This window comes from Myxocyprinus asiaticus, chromosome 10, assembly GCF_019703515.2.
Source record: "Myxocyprinus asiaticus isolate MX2 ecotype Aquarium Trade chromosome 10, UBuf_Myxa_2, whole genome shotgun sequence".
Taxonomy (NCBI): domain Eukaryota; kingdom Metazoa; phylum Chordata; class Actinopteri; order Cypriniformes; family Catostomidae; genus Myxocyprinus; species Myxocyprinus asiaticus.
Genome location: NC_059353.1, coordinates 9,902,861 through 9,924,543, shown reverse-complemented (window position 1 = coordinate 9,924,543; position 21,683 = coordinate 9,902,861). Strand labels below are relative to the sequence as shown.

Here is a 21,683-nt window from a genome sequence, read left to right as displayed (position 1 = left end):
GTGATGTGTCATGACCCTGTGTATTTCAAAGGGTCTCTGTATTTCAAACAGAATAGTGATAAAAGCAGATAATATAGTTTTATAAAGTAAATTTATATATAATTCCATTAAACTCTGCAGGCTTTTTATCAGTCCTCCCTAACATTGATCCTGTGGGGACAGAAAGATTGGTGAAGGGTTTAAAACAGTGCTTGAAGTGCACGCAGTACCTGCACTTCTAGAATTTAGCCTACTGAGTACCGGCAGTTTTTCTTGTGTGCCACAACTTCTCAGAGTCTCCCGGTACGATGTAATGTCTTTATTTCATAAGTCAGTGATTTGATGTGGCCCACCAATCACTTTTATCTGACCTTCCAAATGATTTTGCATTTAGCAAAAGGTAAACATCCGAGCGCTCTCTGAGCAAAACTCAGCGGTGAGTTTAACAACACTCAACACGTGCAGCAGCATCGGTGTTCGTCAAGCTATCTGAGGTCCAGTGCAGGAGGAGCGCACATGTTTAAGTTTGTCTGGACATAGTTCAGTTTCACTCTTCTCCAAAACATGAACCAGCAACTTTTGGGTGAGCACATTTTCAGACAGCAGTGAGCTCCTCCGCCTTCTGGCGAACTGCTCCAGTACCACCGGACCATACCTCCATCAGCGGCGAGGGCTCTCCAACAGCACATCCCTCCTCCTTCCCTTGTTTCAGAACCAATGTAACAGATTCACACGATGGGCAAGGAGGAGGCGGGAACCAGCTGAGCAGTCAACGTAAAACTTTAATAAACAAATGAACAAAACACAACATAAAACTGCTTTCCAACATAACACAAAACACACACACACACACACACACAAGACTCCTGCGTGCGTCTCTCTCTCTCTCTCGAACTGGCATCCCCGGCTCCTCTTTATCCCTCTCCCATCTGATCGGGCTGATTCAGCGGCAGTCGTCCATCGTTATGGTCCAACCATGCCCTCCTCCTCATCACATTCGGTAAGCATGGACCAATTTCTGCAACAAAACTTTCGACCTACTGTAGCTGAATTCACTGTATGATCAGTCTGTACAATCACAGCCAATCATATCATATTTTAAGTTTAATGTACATATTTAATGTAATGTTTTCCTGTCGCTCATCACAAATGGTTAACACTCAAACTCACACTGACATGTTAAATTGTTGCAGGTTGCAAATTCGCTGTACTGTTAATTTCTAGTAGGCATTTCTACATGACTGCTGTATCTAAATGTTTCAGACAGCAGATCATGTTAGTTCCACCATTTCTCCTCCGATTGGTAGTCACAACATCGCTTCTTATTTGAATATACTGTAGTTGTTCTGTCCTCGGCTGTCGCATCGCCAGCGGTCGCAGTCGCACATGTTGCCAAAAATCTGCAAATCTAAACTACTTTTATTGTCTGTTACTTTATCGTGTAACGCCAGGTTAAAGAAATATTCCAGGTTCAATATAGTTTAGCTTAATCGACAGCATTTGTGGCATAAAAATTATTCACAAATTATTTTGACTCATTCCCCGTTTATTTAAAATTTGGGTTACAGTGAGGCCCTTACAATGGAAGTCAACGGGGCCAATCCATAAACTTTAAAATACTTGCGGTTTCAAAAGTATAGCCACAAGAAGTAAACATTATACGTGTAAACATGATTTTAGTGTGATAAATTCAGAGATTTAACTTTACACAGATAAGGTAAGTTATTTTATCACACTGAAATCATGTTAACATGTATAATGTTAATGTTCTGTGGCTATACTTTTAAAACAATGTGTATTTTAATGGTTATGGCCTGGCCCCATTCACTTCCATTATAAATACCTTCATGTATTCATGATTTAAATAAAAAAAAAAAAAAATTTAATAAACGAGGGACGATTCCAAATTATTTTTGTAAACAATCCTTCAAGACATAGTGTACTAAACCTTTTGATGCTTTTTCATGCATGACATCATGACATAACACAAAGAAACATCTATTTCCAACTTTAATCTCTTGAGGACATTCGTTGTATTAAATACATTTTATCACTTTTCCAGTTTATCCATTTAATTAAGAATGTATGCTTATTAATTCTTAATGTTTATGCTCATGTTCAGTTCATGATTTGAAACTAAATTATTAATTAAATATTTGATACAGAAAAGGCTTCTTATAGCAAGGCGACAGAGAACAATATTTACATGAAATACAAAAATATATATATTCACAAAACAATTGTATTGCAGATACATTTACATAACCAACTCTATAAAATTAAAAATATAATTCTGTAAAAAGCTTTTTAAATAATCTTACAGCTCAAGTTTTTTAGAGAGCACAGCCATTACTGTGAAATGCATTTATGTTCTTTCTGTGTGTTTATGGGAGCAAGTGTCCAATAGGTGTTTTTAAATGACTCCATCGTCATTCCGTATGTTAAACCATGACCATGTCTTCTCAATCTTCACAGTAGTTCAGGTTTGTCAGGTGCTGTCTGGCCGTCTTCTCATAGCGGAGCTACAATGTGGTGGGCCCCAGTCATCTCGTCTCCAAACTCACATGCCTTAAGAAAGAGGCAAGCAGGGGGCATAGTTAGTACATTTTTGGGTCCTCGGGTGTCAAGACTATTCTCAGTGCGGGGGTAGGTGGGATCCTCTTTTAATGGACAGCCTCACAATAAACAATGCAGCCCATTTAGCATGTGTTTCATTAGCAGTCTCAGTGTATAAAAAAAAAAAAATACAATTTAGGAGCTTGAATGACACCATGGGGAAATGTTTAAAGGGGTCATATCATGAGGGATCAAATTTCCCTTGATCTTTTGAGATTGAAGAGTTTATTGTACAATGAAAACATACTGTAACAATATAAGATTAAAATGAGGGAAATGTCTGTGAAACCTTGTACTATTTTTTGCTTAAGTGTAGCACCTGCCACTCAGCATATCCTTCTGAAGATTTCAGCTTTTTTCTAAAAAAGTCCCTGATCATTTCAGGTCCGAATTTAACAGTCTGTTGGGCACATTTAAGTGTGGATTGTTTTATGAATCTGTCGCAATGTTGTACAGGCCTTATGACAAGACTGTTGTTGAAGGACAGAGCAGTTAAATACTATACTGTGTTCGACAGCAAACTTGCAAGTAAACGCGCAGCACAGCACTCATCTTATTTCTCATTCAAAGAGGGCATTTAAGTCTTAAAGTCACAGCAGAAAAAAGCGGCCTATTTAATTGAAAAAAAAAAAAGAGGGAGGAAAATGGTCATAAAAACTAAATTATGACTGTTTTGGCTCAAAAAACCTTTACTATCATTATAAGTGGACCTCAGGGGGAAAAAATTAAGTTAAATAAAAACATATTTTATGACTCCTTTAAGATGTCATGGCCACTCTCTCAGTGGCAGGTAACATAAGTTTTACTCAGCCTCTGGCTGTTACAGAACTAGTCTGAGTCATTGTAGGTATACACAGATGCTGCATACCTTTCTCTTTGGGGCAAGTTACAGCACTCTAGGCTGTAAAAGGAGCGTTCCAAAACAAATCAACCTACCCATGTGATTGAAACAGTACCTGGTACCGTTCATCTGTTGATACAAGAGTTTTCTCCCATGGTCTCAAAATATAATGCCTAAGAGTTTGGCTCTAGAAGTAACTTCATTTAGAAAATCGCTTTTAATTGCTAACTATTTTCAGTGAAGAACTACACTACCCATAATTCCGAAGAGAGATCCAGCAATCAGAGAAGTTGCTGCTACCATGGAAACAGAAATCATAGGAAGAGTTCAGCAGCTACCGCCCATTCCCATGAAGTATTGTTGTGATTGACTGACGTAATTGAGTCGGTCTCCCTATACTCTCAAACAACTTATGTACACGTATTTGTATATATCTGAATATTTTGCTAAATAATTGTTTTTAGACTTATCAATATGATCAATGACTATAAGTCAATAGTTTTTATTAGGGTTGTCGATTTAACGCATCAATTCAGAGCGATTAATTATATAAAAAATTACGCGTTTAAAAAATTAACACAATTAATCATGTCCCCGGACTGTAATAAGGAATATTCCTTCCATATACGCAATTCAAGCATGGAGCACCACCTGTTTTCTACAGGGGGCAGTGAGCAAAACTCCAGCTGTATTAGCAATGCACAGCTTATACAAACAGAGAACAAACCACACTTACCAAGAACAGACAACACACAAGATGAGAACACAGTGTTAAGTTAAAACACAGCTTGCGCAAATCTGAACACAGGGATCTCCAGACGTGCATTTCTACGTTTCAAACTTTGTTTAACTTGACACAGCGACCTAAAATGCAACCGTCTGATGGAGGTGTACATTGACGCGTCCTTAGCCCTTATAATAAATGTCAGACCGATTGACGAATTCAATTGCAAAATGGATTGCTGTGAACTGTAGGCCAATTATAGGCTAATGTTCAATAATATGGAAATAAACCATATATTGCATTCTAAAGCTACTTTTTGGATTGTCTTTTTTAATGCTTAACTTGTGTACATAAATAATGTAATGCATTTTAATTTTCTGTATTATTTATATATATATATATAAAAAATGTATAATTATTTAATCATTATATATTTAATTGTTATTTGAGGGCTTTCTCAGCAAATATTTATGTATACGATTAATTTGATTAATTAATTTGATTAAAAAAATGTAATCAAATTCCCTATTTTTTATTTTACCATAATATTCAGTATGTACTTTAACTACAAATCAAATGTTGCAATGCTGTTATTCATCTTAAGGTGTGGACGGTCACACATACCTTTGCAAGCGAAATTCCATAGGCGAAGATGGCATGGGCGGATGCTGAGCGCGTGTGAATTCAGCAAAAAAAAAAATAATTGCCAAACAGTCTCTTTTTAATGCTGCACTTCATACTCTGGCAGAGTGAATTTGAGAAGAAACTTGCCGCTAAAATGATAGCCTTGTCCATTGTGTATATTCAGTTTAGCTGTGTCTGAAGCACCGCCCACTCAGAGGTCACTGTCAAACCACCACTTCTTATTGGTCAACACGGGGAAAGTTTGCCGCAAAGTTCACCAAACTTGAACTCCACGCAAAATCCGCACGGGTTCCATCGCGCAAAATTCACAAATCGCGCAGATTCCCATTGAGATGACTGTAATTTCGCCCCCGGAATTTCGCCGTGGAAAGGTATGTGTGACTGCACCTTTAGAGCTGGTTGGTTTGATTCATGGCTCAGAAATCTTTAAAAAGAATTTCTCAATTTTAGAATTTTAAAAAGTATCGCTATAGTGAAAATGACTGAAAAAATATGTTCAGAACCAAGGCTGCTGTAAAAGTGGGCAGCCACTGTTGCTTTCTATTGGTCCACGACTGATAATCAATGTAAATAAATCATGCATAAACCAACACTTGACCACAAAACAAACCCCATTGTCTTTAAATTAACATAATTTAGCACTTACTTGCTAATGTTCTGTCAAGGTCAGCAATGAAGTCCTCTAGTTCTTTAGTGTCTCCAAGTTTAGCTGAAAGGAACAATATACAGTTGATCAACACAGACAGTAAAGCAAATAAACCTAAAACTGACTGATTAGAGTTATTTATGCAATAAAAATAATACTTTTAACTCACGTTTAGGAGAGACCAAGGGATTATTTGATGTGGGAGAGAAGACAGTGGGAGAGTTGAGCTTCTCATCACTAAAGCAGAAACTGTTTCTGTTCAAGGACTCTGCACCTGATACATAAAGAAAATGAAACCGATGAAGTCAGAAATGAAAAACTGATGCTTTCTGTATGCATCTGTACCATCTAAATTCAAGAAATATATAGAAACCAATTTTTTCCACTATTAAGCCTAAATCATGTTAATAGTTTTGCATAGTATTAATGAATTTCAGTGTATGAATTTAAAGACATTTTCATTTACTTTTGCACAGTAGTACGGTGTTGAGTCACACTTGATGTCCAGTGTAAAATCTGAATGCTGAAGTGAAACCAATTGAGAATCTCTAGCACACAGGCTTGTCAAACATGGGCACTGACCCATAACCAGAGAGGGTAGGGGGTGTTGGGGAGGGATTAATCTGTGTTAGCAGAGCAGGTTGGGTTTGTAATCAATGCATTCTCTAATAACAACCTCTCACTTTCCACTCCCTCACGAGCACACTTTCAAAGCTATTTTAACCGTGACCCGCCCTCAAGCAGGTTAATTTTAAGTCAAAGACCTGGGCCCGTTTGCCACACTCCAGCTTAAAAAAAAAAAAACTGTATGTTTACACATTCTTAGCCCTGCACTCAGTAAAAGGGAGAGCAGGCGTCCCATTACACAGAAGCTCAACTTTTCCACCACCTCAGTCATTAGATCCTCCTGTCTCTAGGCTTCAGCACATCAGCTGGTGAAATGTGTGAGCAAAAAAATAAAAGTACAGCGATCCTCTCAACTGATCACTGGTTCTTAACTAGAGGGTTGCAACCCAAAAATAGTAGCCTGAGAAAATAATCGTTTTGAGATTTTAAACTTCAGCAAATCAAAGTCAGCATTCAATGTGTTTTATATCTGTATGTATAGTGTGTAATAATGCATTGTTAATGTACTATTATGTTTATATTGCCAATAAAGCTTGATGTGAATTTAATCTGACCATTTGATCCTATTATTAAAAAAAAGTCCACTGGAAAACGGCAGAAGATTTTGTCCTACTTTTAATTACAGCATGTCCACTGATGTACATGCATCAAAGATATATACTCTTAAAAATGTAGTTATTTGAGACAAAGTATAAAGTAAGAATATTTATGAATATATTTCAATGTTTGTTTTAATGTTCCATGTACCATGATTAATCGCGATTAATTAGTTAACATTTTTTAATCAATTCACAGCCCCAATATTATTATATATTGCCCATCCTGCTCTCTATATATGGGTTGTTGTTCATAAACCCATATCGGTTGATATCTTGAACTGACACTTGTCTACAGTCTTAATATCTGTCATAAAACCCACAACAACAAAAAAAGAAAAACTAAAACAAATGTTTGACAAATCTTCCAAAACCCCTAAAGGAAAAAAAAATCAATTATTTCTTGTTTTTTGGGTCTTTTAAAAGACAAGTTGACATTTATTTACACTTTGTGCATGTGTGAGAGATGAGATTAGATAGGATTATGTAGGCTACAGTGTAATTTCTTAAACTGAGCTTTAAGAGGTCACGCAGAGTGAGATAATGAATCAGGGCACATGTGTTTCTATCTGGTACAATAACACGTCAAATGCACTTTTAGTACTCACTCTCAGAGTCGCTGATTCCGCTGTCGCTGACGCTCGCGCTGCTCCGTCTCTTCATTGTTTTCAAGTGTTCATCATATCTGAAGTGTCTCTTCTCCACGGGGGACGTGAAATCCTCAATGACAGCGTCGAATTCACATAACACGGCATTAAGGTCGACATCTTCCTCAAAATATGCTAGAAATTAAACGCAAGATTTGTTTTCAATATTGACTGCAACCGAATGAAAGAACTGGAATATTAACTAATTAAAGCTACAGTATGTTTAGAGTGTATATTTACCAGACAGTCCTGCTAAATGCAATCGTTTAAACTTTAACGGTAAATTAAGACAACTTCAAAACTTACATTTGCTCTGTGACTTTATCTTTGGAGACTTCATCTTCGATGGGTAGTCTTTTAGTGTCCAATATAAGAAAAGAACTCCTTATTATTTCTTTTGAGTAGACACACTATTCACTACGTGAGCTCTCGGCTTCTGTGCTTGCTCACTGCGGGGCAGTTGTGTTAAATATTGCCCGGCTATGAGTGGGGGCGGTGACTGATGGAGGCGGGTGGGACGTGGGAAACGCGTCGCCAAAGAGACGCTCTCGTCTGTTTTAGTCTTTCGTCTGAGTTACATCTACTGGCGTCATTCCCCTTGAAGTATGTGTTTGTAAACAGCTAATATGACACACGCAAGACATAAGTGCAATGCTACTTTATTTTTAAACATAACTCCGTCCTGGCTGCCCTCCCATTTGTGATGACTTCATTTATTGCAATGTTTTTATATATAACATCTTTAGTAAATATAAATAAATTATATATATAATTTATAAAAGTGTATACAAGTTTGGAATAATGTACAGATTTAGCTGTTTCTGAAGGAAATTGGTACTTTAATTCACCAAAGTGGCATTCAGTTGATCACAAAGTATAGTCAGGACATTACTGATATAAAAAACAGCACCATCACTATTTTAAAAAAGTCATTTTTGATCAAATCTAGACAGGCCCCATTTCCAGCAGCCATCACTCCAACACCTTATCCTTGAGGAATCATGCTAAATTGCTAATTTGGTACTAGAAAATCACTTGCCATTATATCAAACACAGTTGAAAGCTATTTGATTCATTAAATGAAGCTTAACATTGTCTTTGTGTTTGTTTTTGAGTTGCCACAGTATGCAATAGACTGGCATGTCTTAAGGTCGATATTAGGTCAAAAATGGCAGAAAAGAAACTATAAAACTCATCAGTCTATCATTGTTTTGAAGAATGAAGGCTATACAATGTTTGAAATTGCCAAAAAACTGAAGATTTCATACAAAGGTGTACACTACAGTCTTCAAAGACAAAGGACAACTGGCTCTAACAAGGACAGAAAGAGATGTGGAAGGCCAGATGTACAACTAAACAAGAGGATAAATACATCAGAGTCTCTAGTTTGAGAAATAGACCCCTCACATGTCCTCAGCTGACAGCTTAATTGAATTCGACCCGCTCAACACTAGTTTCATGTACAAAAGTAAAGAGAAGACTCAGGGGTGCAGGCCTTATGGGAAGAATTGCAAAGAAAAAGACACTTTTGAAACAGAAAAACAAAAAGAAAAGGTTAGAGTGGGCAAAGAAACACAGACATTGGACAATAGATAATTGGAAAAGAGTGTTATGGATCTTAACCCCATTGAGCTTTTGTGGGATCAGCTAGACTGTAAGGTGCGTGAGAAGTTCCCGACAAGACAGCCACATCTATGGCAAGTGCTACAGGAAGTGTGGGGTGAAATGTCACCTGAGTATCTGGACAAACTGACAGCTAGAATGTCAAGGATCTGCAAAGCTGTCATTGCTGCACGTGGAGGATTTTTTGATGAGAACTCTTTGAAGTAGTTTAAGTAGTTCTGAACGTTTTTTTCAAATTGTAATAGTAATTTTTCATGTTATTAATGTCCTGACTGTACATTGTGATCAGTTGAATGCCACGTTAGTGAATAAAAGTACTAATTTCTTTCCATAAGAGCAAAATCTGTACATTATTCCAAACTTTTGGCCGCCAGTGTATATATATATTCTTTTTACTAAAGAAGATGGGTATGCCTACCTATAACCGATATAGGCCTACCTATATATACCATGAGAAAATAACAGATTTTTTTTATCTGTCTTTTTTCTAATGCGAAACATCTTACAGATTCTGCAATGCATATGTAAATGTATTAATGCAAACTCATTATGTATACAGTATAAGTAGCCTGTACTTTAAAATTATCATTATAAAATAAAGGAGAATCTAAAAATCCTTCCCCCTTAAATACCATTTTTGTTTTGCTTGTTTGTTTCTTTATGACTGTCCAATTTTTCAATATCACCGATATATCGGTTAATGTGGTTGTCGTGTCTGTCAATATTCACAGAATCGTGACTCAGAAATGGTCCAGACATGTTTGTACAGACATCTGGTGGTGACTTAATGTAATTGCACCCATATATTCTTTAACATGGCCATCAGATTAGCACTTTAAATGTAAGATTTTGCTTATAAATATTTTACCATCAGCCTGAATATGACATGGGAAGTTTTTTGCACTGGCAACACACAGGCAATTTTGCAACAGGCCAAAATGAGAAGACTTTTGAAACTAAAATGTTTAATCACATACAGTCAAAATCCTGCTTGTTGTTATTTGTAGTTGGGGTGTGGAATTTATCACTTTAGAAAGCATTCTACACGCCTTAGGTGTTTGGGCTAACAGGTAGACACATGGTAAAACAAGGCATGTGTTTGCAGCTGCACTTGCCTGCTGATTTTAGGGTTTAAGTGCACATGGAAGGTGTCAAATACGACACTTACTGTCTGAGAGGCTGAGATCCGTTTAGTTCACAAAATAAAATAAAAACGAGTTTGCTGAATGAGATGGTTTACTGATGTGGGTTGCTCTCTTATTCTGAGGATTTCGTCTACAATATATCTTAAGTTTAAGAAAGGATTTTAAGGGTTCACACACGTCTTTCACCTTTCTTTTCTAGTCAGTCATGATTACTGAATAAAGTTTTTTTTTAAATCGTATATTGTTTTGTTTTTTTACATTTTATTTATATTTTAAAGAGATTGCTCTTCTATTCATTTAGTCAATTAATTTAAGATTTATTGATTTCCATGACTTTTCCAGGCCTAGAAATTATAATTTTAATACTGCCTGATTTTTCCAGGTTTTTCATGACCTAGGAATGCTGGTTTTTATATTTCATAAAATAAAAACCTCTTTGACCCTGCTTGATTACAATTGTAAATATATATTAAAATAATGACTTTCTATTTTACATTTTATTTGGTTTCAAACTTAAATAACCTTTCACAACACTTGAACACACATTCCAGAGTCAATTCAAACTATTTACACAATGACAACAAATTTATCTCGAGTACAAAAATTTTTTTGTGATTTCAAATCAAGACAATCTTTAGACATGACACATTCTTGTCAATTTAAAGACCAATTCAGTCAGTTTTCAAAATGCTATTGCTTACAAAAAAAGGTTGTCATAATCCACACACAAAAAATATGTTCCTGTCAAATCAAGCCTTCAAGACATGTTAAAGTTTTATTGTTACCTTATTTACATAAGACACCAAACATCATTAAAAACCAATATGAAATGTGTCACTTTGTTTTGTTTTATATACTTAACGTGTAGTTTTTCCTTGTTTTGAAACCTGATTTGGTTCAGATAAGTGCTTAAATGGATAGTTCACCCAAAAGTGAATATTCTCTAATCATTTACCAACCCTCATGCCACCCAAGATCAATATTTAAGTCCTTTTTTACTATAAATCTCCACTTTCACTTTCGCTTTTGGTGATTTGCTTTCTTCGTGCATATCGCCACCTACTGGGCAGGGAGGAGAATTTAAGGTAAACAAGGACTTAAATATTGATCTGTTTCTCATCCACACTCATCATATCACTTCTGAAGATATGAATTTAACCACTGGAGTCATTTTCTGAGCTTTAAAGTTCTGGCCACCATTCACTTGCATTGTATGGACCTACAGAGCTGAAATATTCTTCTAAAAATAATTGTATCCAGCAGAAGAAAGTCATACACATCTTGGATGGCATGAGGGTGAGTAAATGATGAGAGAATTGTAATTTTTGGGTGAACTATCCCTTTAAAACACAGCCTTCGAAAGCTTTGAAAGTGGTGCCCACTAGTGTTAACACTGGAATCACTTATAGCAGTAGCTTTTCAGTTATAGTCTTTAGTTTGAGTCAGCATGCAATACTTATTTTCTAAAGATGAGAAGTGGAATTTCTAATTTACAGAGAAAAAGTAACCATAGCCTCAAATATTCAATGTTAATTAATAATCCATACCTGTATGAAAAGATTTAACATTGCAGAATGCTCATTGTTGTGGTGCATAGTAATGAGGTGCCAAAGTGTTTTTTCCAGATCATCATAAATGCCCAAGATTGCCTTTAGAAATGTCATCATAGCAACCTACCAGGAATTGTCACTTTACATTCAAAACCATATCATACAGGAACAACATGCTAAGATAATACATACTGATAATGTTATAACATGTCCAAAAGAGTGAGGTCTTCATGTCATTGTATATGGAGACAGTTGACAATGGCCTTTAATAATAAGATGCTATAATACGATGTATTATATGGAGGTTCATCTGATACATCAAATGTCATCTGCTTTAGAAAATGTGGTTTAACAAAACAAAAAACCCCAAAGTCTGCTTGATCCCCATTTCATGCTTCCAAAGACATTTGTAAACTGCATGTAGACACCAACACATCTCCCTCTCATTTTTCAAGGGCCAAAGTCTTTTAGCAATAACAGGGTGTCTTCACCTCCTGGTCACCAGAGAGTTGTAAGAAGCTGCTCTCACTGGGTTGTTTCAGTCTCAGCGGCTTCTGATTCTTCAGCCTGTAGGCCAAAGTGAGGAAAATGGCATCTACATGCTCTTTTTCTCCAGGGTCCCTTGCAGATGTCTCAAATAAGGGAAAGTTGTAGCTATCAGCAAGTCGCTGAGCTAAGAAAGTGGAAACCTCTCTTCTTCCTCTTAAGTCACATTTGTTCCCAACTAGGATATGGGGTGCCATGGCAGGGACTGAGTGACGGCCGCACTCCTCAATCCATTCTGGCAGGCTTTCAAATGAAGCCAGACTGGTCACATCATACACAAAGATGATGGCATGGACGTTGCGGTAGTAATGCTCCACCATACTCTTCCTGAAGCGCTCCTGTCCTGCTGTGTCCCATATCTGCAACTGAGAAAGTGGATGTGATTTGCATCATCACAGATATTAAAAAGTAATATGGGAGGCCAGGGTTAGTTGTCACATGGGTAAGTTGTCACAAGGGCTATATCTCAGTAACTAAAAGGTTTCGAGTCAAACGTCCAATTACTATTTGCTATTTGGTTGGTTAAATGAAGCTTAACATTGTCTTTGTGTTTGTTTTTGAGTTGCCACAGTATGCAATAGACTGGCATGTCTTAAGGTCAATATTAGGTCAAAAATGGCAGAAAAGAAACAGCTTTCTCTAGAAACTCATCAGTCAATCATTGTTTTGAGGAATGAAGGCTATACAATGTTTGAAATTGCCAAAAAAACTGAAGATTTCATACAAAGGTGTACACAACAGTCTTCAAAGACAAAGGACAACTGGCTCTAACAAGGACAGAAAGAGATGTGGAAGGCCAGATGTACAATTAAACAAGAGGATAAGTACATCAGAGTCTCTAGTTTGAGAAATAGATGCCTCACATGTCCTCAGCTGACAGCTTCATTGAATTCTACCTGCTCAACACCAGTTTCATGTACAACAGTAAAGAGAAGATTCAGGGGTGCAGGCCTTATGGGAAGAATTGCAAAGAAAAAGACACTTTTGAAACAGAAAAACAAAAAGAAAAGGTTAGAGTGGGCCACCAGTGTGTGTGTGTGTGTGTGTGTGTGTGTGTGTGTGTGTGTCAAAAATAAATATACCCATAAACATACAAGAAATATTCACCAGAATAAAATAACTTGAAGTATAAAATTAGGCTATAATACATATTATAAAGCAAAACAATGAATGCCTAAATGCCTCTTTTGTGTCATATTTTATAAATCAGCACACAATATCAGTTATAATTTGTTTTTATGTATTAATTTTTAATAAACAAAAAATATATTAAAATTATACAAAATCACAAATTGTTAAAAATCTTTACACTTGTGTTTGTGCACTACCGAGTGGACTTTTATTTTTCAAAACAACAACAATACAGACTAGATCCATTGTGCAGAAATATAAATAAATAATATAAATAATATGTAGTCATTCACGGTTAGCATGCTATTTACAGCTTTAGAAACAGTAAACAAAACAAACTTAGCTGTACTGATTATCCTCGTCTGTTTTTTTACCTTTATGTTATCCCCATCAAGTTGCAGGGTCTTTTCTCTAAAATCCACTCCGATTGTTGCCTCGGGATTATCGAGAAATTCACCACCGCAAAACCTGTAAGTCAGGCACGTCTTTCCAACATTTGAATCCCCGATGACGATTATTTTAAACACCCTTGCCTGAGGACTGTCATATTCTTGAAACGAGTCATTTGCAAGACTGTCTCTACTTGAATAAACAGTCGCGAATTCATTCGTAGTCTTTTCTATTGCCATAGTTCTACAGCCGACAAAATATCGCGAGAGGATGAGAACAAGCCCTTAACGTGAACTCCCGCGAACAACCAAAAGCCTTGTAAATATGCAATAAAGTTAAAACAGACTTTTTTAATTAGGACCAAACCTATAAATTAGAAAGGCTACAGAAATATCATTTTAATATTAATAGACTATGACATGTAGACAACAATAATAAGAAATGAAAATAAGCAACACACAAAAACACAAACATGCAAAACTAGGTGGGGTACAACGAGGCTAAAGCCAAGCCTTCTACCAAAACCTAAATAGCAATAAAAACCACCAGCTCTCACCTTAAACACAATTCACTATGCATGGCCACATTTTGCTGATTCATGATTTCATTAATGAAATATCCCTAAACTAACATAGCTTCATAACTGTATCTCCAAGATGTAGGGTAGACACTTTTTGCTTTTTCCTGTACTGCACAAATACAGAGCAGTATAAACATGCCATTTTTTTTCACATGAGATACCTTTATCTGTCTACTAACAAAATAAATGCCAAAACATTTTCTATAATTAGTGTTTAAAGACAAGGAGTGCTTCTGTTGCAACTGTCCCCATACCGGGTACAGTTGTAACACTACCCCTGAACAGTTGTAAATGTGCTAAATAAGGCATATGCCTAATTTAAGTGAAACATACTGACACATTTTATACTCTGTGATTGTTTTCAAATATGTCTAACGCTTGCAGATGTATCGTTTCTAACACATCAGCTGGAAATACTCTCTTTGTTTCCCTGTGACATGCACACACATGCAAACAAACCACAGTACTCATTTCCAATCATACTGTATGTTTGGACTACTTTACAAAATCATTTACACTGCATAATTATATCTATCTATCTGAATGCATTAATTTGTTTTGCTTATTTATCTATGCTTTCTGACTTCTAAAACTCTAGAAAGAGCATTGGCAACCATGTGGCGGGTACAGTTGTAACACCGTGTTACATCTGTCCCCCACTGATCACCTTGCCTGATTTTCTCAGTGACCTTACATCCTAGGATGTCCTAAAATACATGAATTAAAGGTAGACAAATCAATACTTACAACAAGCAAAGTTTCCTTTCATGGTCATTCAGAAATAATGATTTATTCAAAATGAAATAATAGTAAGAAAATGACAAAAAATTACCCCCAACAACTGATGTTTTTTTTAATCCTGAAATTTTATTTTCAGTTTTAAATAAAACATAAAATAAAAATACCAGAATTTCAAAGTAGCCTGAGACTTTTGGACCCCACTGTATACCTCAAAATACTTTGCAGCATTTATGACATTTGGCTGTATTATGCACAGTTCCACATTTTACACTGTTTAAACTTTGAGAAACACACTGACTACCAGTTCTCATCTGAAAACGAGCTTGAGCTGCCAGAGTCAGAGTCTGCATCAGTCAATCCATCAAAGTCCCAGTCAGCACTGGAGCCACTGTCATCATCCTCCTCCGAGATGAAATTCTGACCAGAACCCAGACATGCAGTATACACCCTGCTGGAGAGACTTATTGACCCAAACAAGGATCCAAACATGGTGGCCACATTTTGCCAAGTGTCCTGAGAGGGGTCATATTCATGTACAACAAGCCTATTTTTGTTGTGATGAACTATTGCAATCGTTAGTAGAAGCAGTTTGTTGTTGTGTTGCACGACTTGGTAGTTGAGAGCACTGCTATCAATTGGAATGTCTCCAATGCGCCTCCATTCTCCACGAGCTGGGTTGTACGCTTTTACCACAGGGATGTCACACAGGCAGATGATCTGCTCCTGAAAGACACAGGCTTTGTGGAGTTTACTGCGTTTGAGAGAGCCTTGCTGGAGCCAGTGGTTTCTCTTGGGCTCATAGCTGAGCATCCTCCTCTTATTCACCACATAGAATCGCTCACTGACTGTCACAACCTGCATCTTCCCCAATGAATGAGGCAAAGGGGCCACCAAAATCCACTGGTTCCTTTGAATGCTGTAGCACTCTACTTCCTTGAGCCTGGCATCTGAAACCAGATTTCTGCCACCCAGAATGTAAAGGTGCCCATTGAGGTAGCCGATGTACGAGTGCATTCGTCCAAGCAGTCTTTCTGCCAGCTCCTGCCAGCGATTTAACAATGGGTTGTACACCCAGAAGTGCTTTGACAGGTGCGAGGCCAGATACAAATGGTTTTCTGGTGTGCTACAGACCAAAAACGTATCCATAGGAGAGTGTTTGAAGTTCTGATTTGATAGGTTAATGACCGGGGAAGCCATTGAGTAGATTTCTTCCGTGTAGGGATCGTAGCACATGAAAGGTTCATTTGGCCTTCCAAAGAAGAGGACCACTTCTTTCGCACTCTTCCCGATTCTTTGTTTGGTAGCATTTACACCCTTTGAAATCACAATGCTTTGTTCACCGAAGACCCTATCAAACACATTAGAAATATATTTCTTTATAAAAGGCTTCGATTTAAGGCAATCGAGATAACCCCTGTCTTTTTCTGAAAACAAAGACCACCGAACACACCTAAGGACCTGCAGTGCATCTTCAGCATCTGCATGCAGATTATTCTCAATCCACTGTATTGCAAACGAACACACTTTCCCTTCACAGTCCACGTCGAGAGCATCCAGAGCGAGGATCTCTTTTATTTGCCTCAGGTCCAGCTCGCAAAGCTCTTTTACACTGGCACTAAGCTGGACAAAGTTCTTTGCAATGAATGCTTGAGCCTTGCTCTTCAGCTCCAGATTGTCAAAGGCGTCAGCAAACTTCAAAATCCCTGCACAGTTAGAAAGGTCCAGCCTTCTCGCCATGAAATTAGCACAAGCCTGCCTTATATACTCCAGCTGAAGCATATTAGCAGCTGCATAGAGCCTTTGCACGTTGCCTTCTTTGATTGTCACTTTGCCAGTGTAGCAGTAATCGATGATGACAGCCATTAAGTCAGCATCGACATCATGAATGGTTATCTTTCTCTGAGTGCTCTCATACAAACCTCCTGTAAACATGCTCTTAAAATAAGGGCTCGCTGCAGCCAGTATATTGCGGTTGCACTGGAAAAATGTTCCTCCTGCAACAGGAGAGGAAACACTTTGGTCCTCCGACTCCCGTTCAGCTTCTACTTCGATAGTCACGTCGACTAATAATTGCGAGTCGTAGAATAATTTCAGCCCTTTCATCAAACTTAAAGCGTGATTCGAGTCCTCCAGCTCCTCCGGACCATCGAAAAAGTTCACTGAAGCCATTTTGCGCCAAAAGACATTGACCACACGGCGTTTTCTCTGTTCAAACGCAACTAATTCCCGTTAGTTCGCCGTAACACCGGCATCAAATCTCCCATCGCGTCTCGTGAAAACAACAAGCTGTAAGCTTGCAGGCACTGCTTCTTTATTGCCTAAAACTGCAACCATGTTTCATGAATGAACACGCGTTCCTTTTTCACTGTGTACATTTATTTTCAGGGCATCGTTTGGGAAATTATAGGCACTCTGCAGCAGTGATGTCAGAACCATTTAAATCTAGAAGCGTCAATGTTGCAGGTCTCACTCAAACTTGCTTTCAGCGCGAGCTGCAACACACTGCGCTGATTGGTCGTATCGGCAGCGTATAGCTGCCTACCAAGACAGCATTTTTGGGCATGCGCCCTTGGGCCCCCAAATGCTCTCTAAGTTGGCAGCCCACTTGGTTCTGAGACCCAGACATTCTCAGTGCTCTGTATGAAGTTTAGTTGACCTGCTGAATCTTTGTTCAGCATAACCTCAATAATAAAATACATGGGAAATATATGTGCTATTATGGAAGCACATTTCCGCCACACTGGGAAAAAAAGCATGCTTTTGTAAGTCACGATTATGAGATGCTAAGTCATATTTACGAAATAAAACGTCTTTATTATTAGATTTAAAGTCCTATTTTTGAGAGGCAAAGTCATAATTTTGAGATGTTAAGAAAATGACCAGATTCAGAGTCATAAATATTAGATTCATTCATATATATGACATAAAAAGTCATAATTATGAGAAACTTATCTAATAATTGATGTAATAATGTCATAGTTATGACTTATGATCTCATAATTATGATTTAGTATCCATCATTTGTGGATGGGACAGGTGGGACATGTCCCTACCACTTTTTGCCTTGGCCAATTTTGTCCCTACCAATTTTTGAAATAGATTTTGTCAGGTAAAGCCCAAAGTATACTTCGATTTTGACATGAATGCTCAGTGTCTGTGTACAGTTGAACACTAACCTTTCAAACTATACAGGAGTTTAGATCCAAAAGATGTCTTTATAGTCCTTCAGACTCGAGTTATACAAACGCAGGTATGTCCTGACCTCACACACGCTTTTAACGTGCACATCTACTGTTGTTCTTTTTTTACCATCGTCTCCTGTTGTTTCTTCTTCTTGTGCTTTTTTGTGACAGAAACAGCTTAAAGGTGAGTTTTGCCACTTTGTGGACCCACTCAGTAGTGCAAATAATTCCAGGTGCATGTGCATTCTGCATGCTCAGAGACGCATTGTTCAGTGCTCGAGTACTCTTCTGATGATGAAATTTGCGTCACTCATCCTGTTTTGGTTTATAAAAATACAAAATAATACTAGGGGCAGATTAGAACTGGGAACTCCTTGAACTAGGCGTGAAATCTTTGCCACGAGACCAATCAGTCACATATGTAACCAACTGTTGATCCGTGTATTTATCCACATACTAACAAAATCCCAGGACCAACATTTGCAAATAATATGATAAAGTTTTCAAATAATTATGTAAAATATTTATTGGAGCGCTTAAACTGGCCATCAAGAGTGACTATTTATCAAATCAGTCATTTGAAATTATCTGTGCATAACCTAATTAGTATTCATGAGTTTAGTGATGCCACAACCAGCACCCCCTCCCACCTCAAACTGTTCCCACCACTCTTTAAAACAAAGTGACGTTCATGTAAGTCTCTCATTATCATGACTTTTGATCTCATAAATATGACTTAGTATCTCATAATTAAGACTTACCAAAGCACTGTCTTTTTCATGTGGTGGAAACAGGCTTCCATGTGTTATAGTTATTGAGAATATACATTCAGTTATATTTGTTTCAAGGTAGAAATTCTGTCAAGCTGACATACTGTAGATTGAAGTATTGCAATATATGACCATGTTTTGTTTTTTTATTATTTATTATCAGTTAAAATGCTCAGGTAGTATTTATTAACATTTAAAATATGATGCTTGGTCCAAATGGAGAAGACAGTGGTAAGTTATTTGGGAAATCAATTTGAAGAGATTTAACAGATTTAAGGGGATTAGGGTCAATATGGCAGCACTGAAGTTTGGCCTGAATACATTGGGAGATAGTGGTTACAACATAGACTGGGACAGATATATTTATGACTTTGACACAAGTAAACGCAATATGAATATCCTTTGTACCATCTATAAGAATTTTAATAAACGAGAGTAGTGAATTGAATCAGTTTGTCACATGTAATTGATAACAGGTAAAATGGTTTGTGAGGTGTGTCTATTAAAAACAAAAAGGGAAAAAAAGAAGGTATTTTTTATATTATTGTATGCACGGTGGGGTCCAAATCTCTGAGACCACACTGAAAATATTTATTTATTTAATTTATTACAGGAAGAATGGTTTTGTGAGGCATCTATTTGAATATATATATATATATATATATATATATATTGTGAATATTATTGTACATACAGTGGGGTCCAAAAGAACACATTTTTTAAATTAAAGCATGGAAATAAACAGAAAGTTTTTGGAAAATTCAAAATAAAATGTATGACGTAAAACAAAGAAGAAATTTTGCACTATTTCTATGTCACTCATCAAATGTAAGCAAATTGTTAGCTCCTTTGTACAAAAGGTCAGATTTCCTGATTTTCACAAAAGATTATCTTTGGAAATTTCTCAAATCATGCTGGATAATTTTATAAGCTTCTGGAGACCATACTAGCTTGTGTGTATTAAAGCAAAAGAGGAATATACCAAATACCAAGAAATTCTAAAATTCATGAAAATTTGTAAGTAAATTTTTTCCCCTCAAATTGTTATTCTGATCATATAATTTGTAATGCAAAAAATGTATTAAATTAGTCAAGAAGTCAATAAAGAAGCACTTTCATTAGTGTTCTCAAACTTTTGGACCCCATTCTATCGCTCATTATCGTCTTTGCCAAATGGTCTTAGTTATAACTGCAATTAAGCACATTTATCCTGCTCAAGGCATCTTTGTTGTCAATGGTCTTATGAACTGTAATGATGAAGGGGAAAGCAGAGGGCAGTTCCACTCTGCGGCTGAGTTTCTGGTGGCCCCAGTGCAGGCAGCGCAGTTTCTCAGCCAGGTCACGACGGCCTGCTCGCTCTAGACCATCCTGCAGCAGCTTGGTTTTGTTTGGTTTGTCCCATGAGCGCTCATACCTATCCATCAAAAAACATAAATTATTTGGAGTACCACTTTTTAAAGGTCATAGTATCGTCACAACTCAGCCAAAGTGAATATAAAGATAGACCAATATATTGGTAAAATGGTCAATTAAGTAATAGTGTGGATGATTAGTCTGAAGTGGTCATCTAATGGTCAACAGCCATGTCAGTGCACATTTTCTGTTTTGAAATCTTTTTCAAGGAAATTGTGAGGAAATATTGTGTAAAATAAATGTTTCATTTAAGCAATTATGTGAACATCTTGCTATCATTAAATTATATATATTGACATTGCAAAGGCCACTCTGCTTTCTAAACATCGTTATCGGCCATTACAATATCAGTTAACCACTAGTGACTACTGTAACATTTATTGGTTGTAGTTGCATTTACATATGTTATTTGTTTTACACAAAACATGTTATAAATGCAGTTTGCCTATGAAAAGGCTAAACAACAGCCTCCAATTTCCATGGTTATGTGTTAATTAATTAATTAATTATATGTTATGTTATTAAGTTATTATTACACTCATTGTATGCCTATGGAACTGCAGGGCTACGACAGTGTGAGAATATGCTCTACATCAACTGCTTGAGATTTGGGATTTCTGGATTTCCTAATTTTACTGACCAGGCACAATGGCATAAACACTCTTTAATCATATAATCCAACACATTAATAAAAATAAAAAACAGTCAAGACAGTACAAGATTAAATTCACATACCATGATTCCAGCATTCTCTGAGCCTGAACCCTCTTCTCTTTGGATGTGGCGTGAAACTGTCTGACTTCATTCCTGGTGAATCCAAGTTCAAATGCCAGAACGGTCCACTCAAAGCCTAACTGCTTAGCGATCTCCTGCACAGATTTCATATTGATCACAGCATCCTAAAGGACAAAGTACAACATGGAGGGATGAACAAAACCATTCATTTAGTGAAAAAACGATTTACTTATTTAAACCATTTATTTCAGAGATGACTCACCTCTTGTGCCTTGTTTGGCATTTTGTCTACATACAAAAGGATTGTAGTTGTTGACTGATTCCTTAAGAAAGTAACAAGAGCTACAATGCAAAGAATGTCAATACAGTACCAAAATGTATTTTCTTGTAAAAGATTTAGATAAATATTCAAATTTTAATTTAATTCTCAGTCCAAATATTTCAAGTTGTTGCATATACTGTAGAGGTTAAAACAATTAGAGTGCATGGTCCATGGTTGTCATAGAGACTGTCCAACACAAATGTGCCTGGTTAAAAATTAAGACTTCACATAGTT

At 36.9% G+C, this 21,683-nt stretch overlaps 4 protein-coding genes across 4 annotated transcripts; all 4 read right to left on the bottom strand.

Moving 5' to 3' along the window:
- Positions 1-1,972: 1,972 nt before the first annotated feature.
- LOC127447465 (regulator of cell cycle RGCC-like) lies at positions 1,973-7,771 on the bottom strand. The gene is made up of 5 exons (XM_051709354.1): positions 7,628-7,771; positions 7,283-7,456; positions 5,621-5,725; positions 5,452-5,514; positions 1,973-2,547 (listed from the first exon to the last, which is right to left on the bottom strand). Exons 1-5 carry the CDS (start codon positions 7,659-7,661, stop codon positions 2,540-2,542), a joined length of 384 nt encoding a protein of 127 aa, XP_051565314.1. The 5' UTR covers positions 7,662-7,771; the 3' UTR covers positions 1,973-2,539.
- Positions 7,772-10,567: 2,796 nt separating this feature from the next.
- On the bottom strand, positions 10,568-13,964 carry zgc:101559 (Ras-related protein Rab-33B-like). Its single transcript, XM_051708948.1, has 2 exons — positions 13,691-13,964; positions 10,568-12,550 (listed from the first exon to the last, which is right to left on the bottom strand). The coding sequence occupies exons 1-2, from the start codon at positions 13,943-13,945 to the stop codon at positions 12,107-12,109; spliced, it is 699 nt and encodes a 232-aa protein (XP_051564908.1). The 5' UTR covers positions 13,946-13,964; the 3' UTR covers positions 10,568-12,106.
- Positions 13,965-15,051: 1,087 nt separating this feature from the next.
- Positions 15,052-17,381, bottom strand: LOC127447346 (kelch repeat and BTB domain-containing protein 7-like). Its single transcript, XM_051709168.1, has one exon. The coding sequence runs from the start codon at positions 17,194-17,196 to the stop codon at positions 15,325-15,327; it is 1,872 nt and encodes a 623-aa protein (XP_051565128.1). The 5' UTR covers positions 17,197-17,381; the 3' UTR covers positions 15,052-15,324.
- Positions 17,382-19,126: 1,745 nt separating this feature from the next.
- Positions 19,127-21,613, bottom strand: wu:fc50b12 (uncharacterized protein LOC103911624 homolog). The gene is made up of 3 exons (XM_051709185.1): positions 21,390-21,613; positions 21,128-21,291; positions 19,127-20,393 (listed from the first exon to the last, which is right to left on the bottom strand). Exons 1-3 carry the CDS (start codon positions 21,408-21,410, stop codon positions 20,159-20,161), a joined length of 420 nt encoding a protein of 139 aa, XP_051565145.1. The 5' UTR covers positions 21,411-21,613; the 3' UTR covers positions 19,127-20,158.
- Between the last annotated feature and the right edge of the window lie 70 nt (positions 21,614-21,683).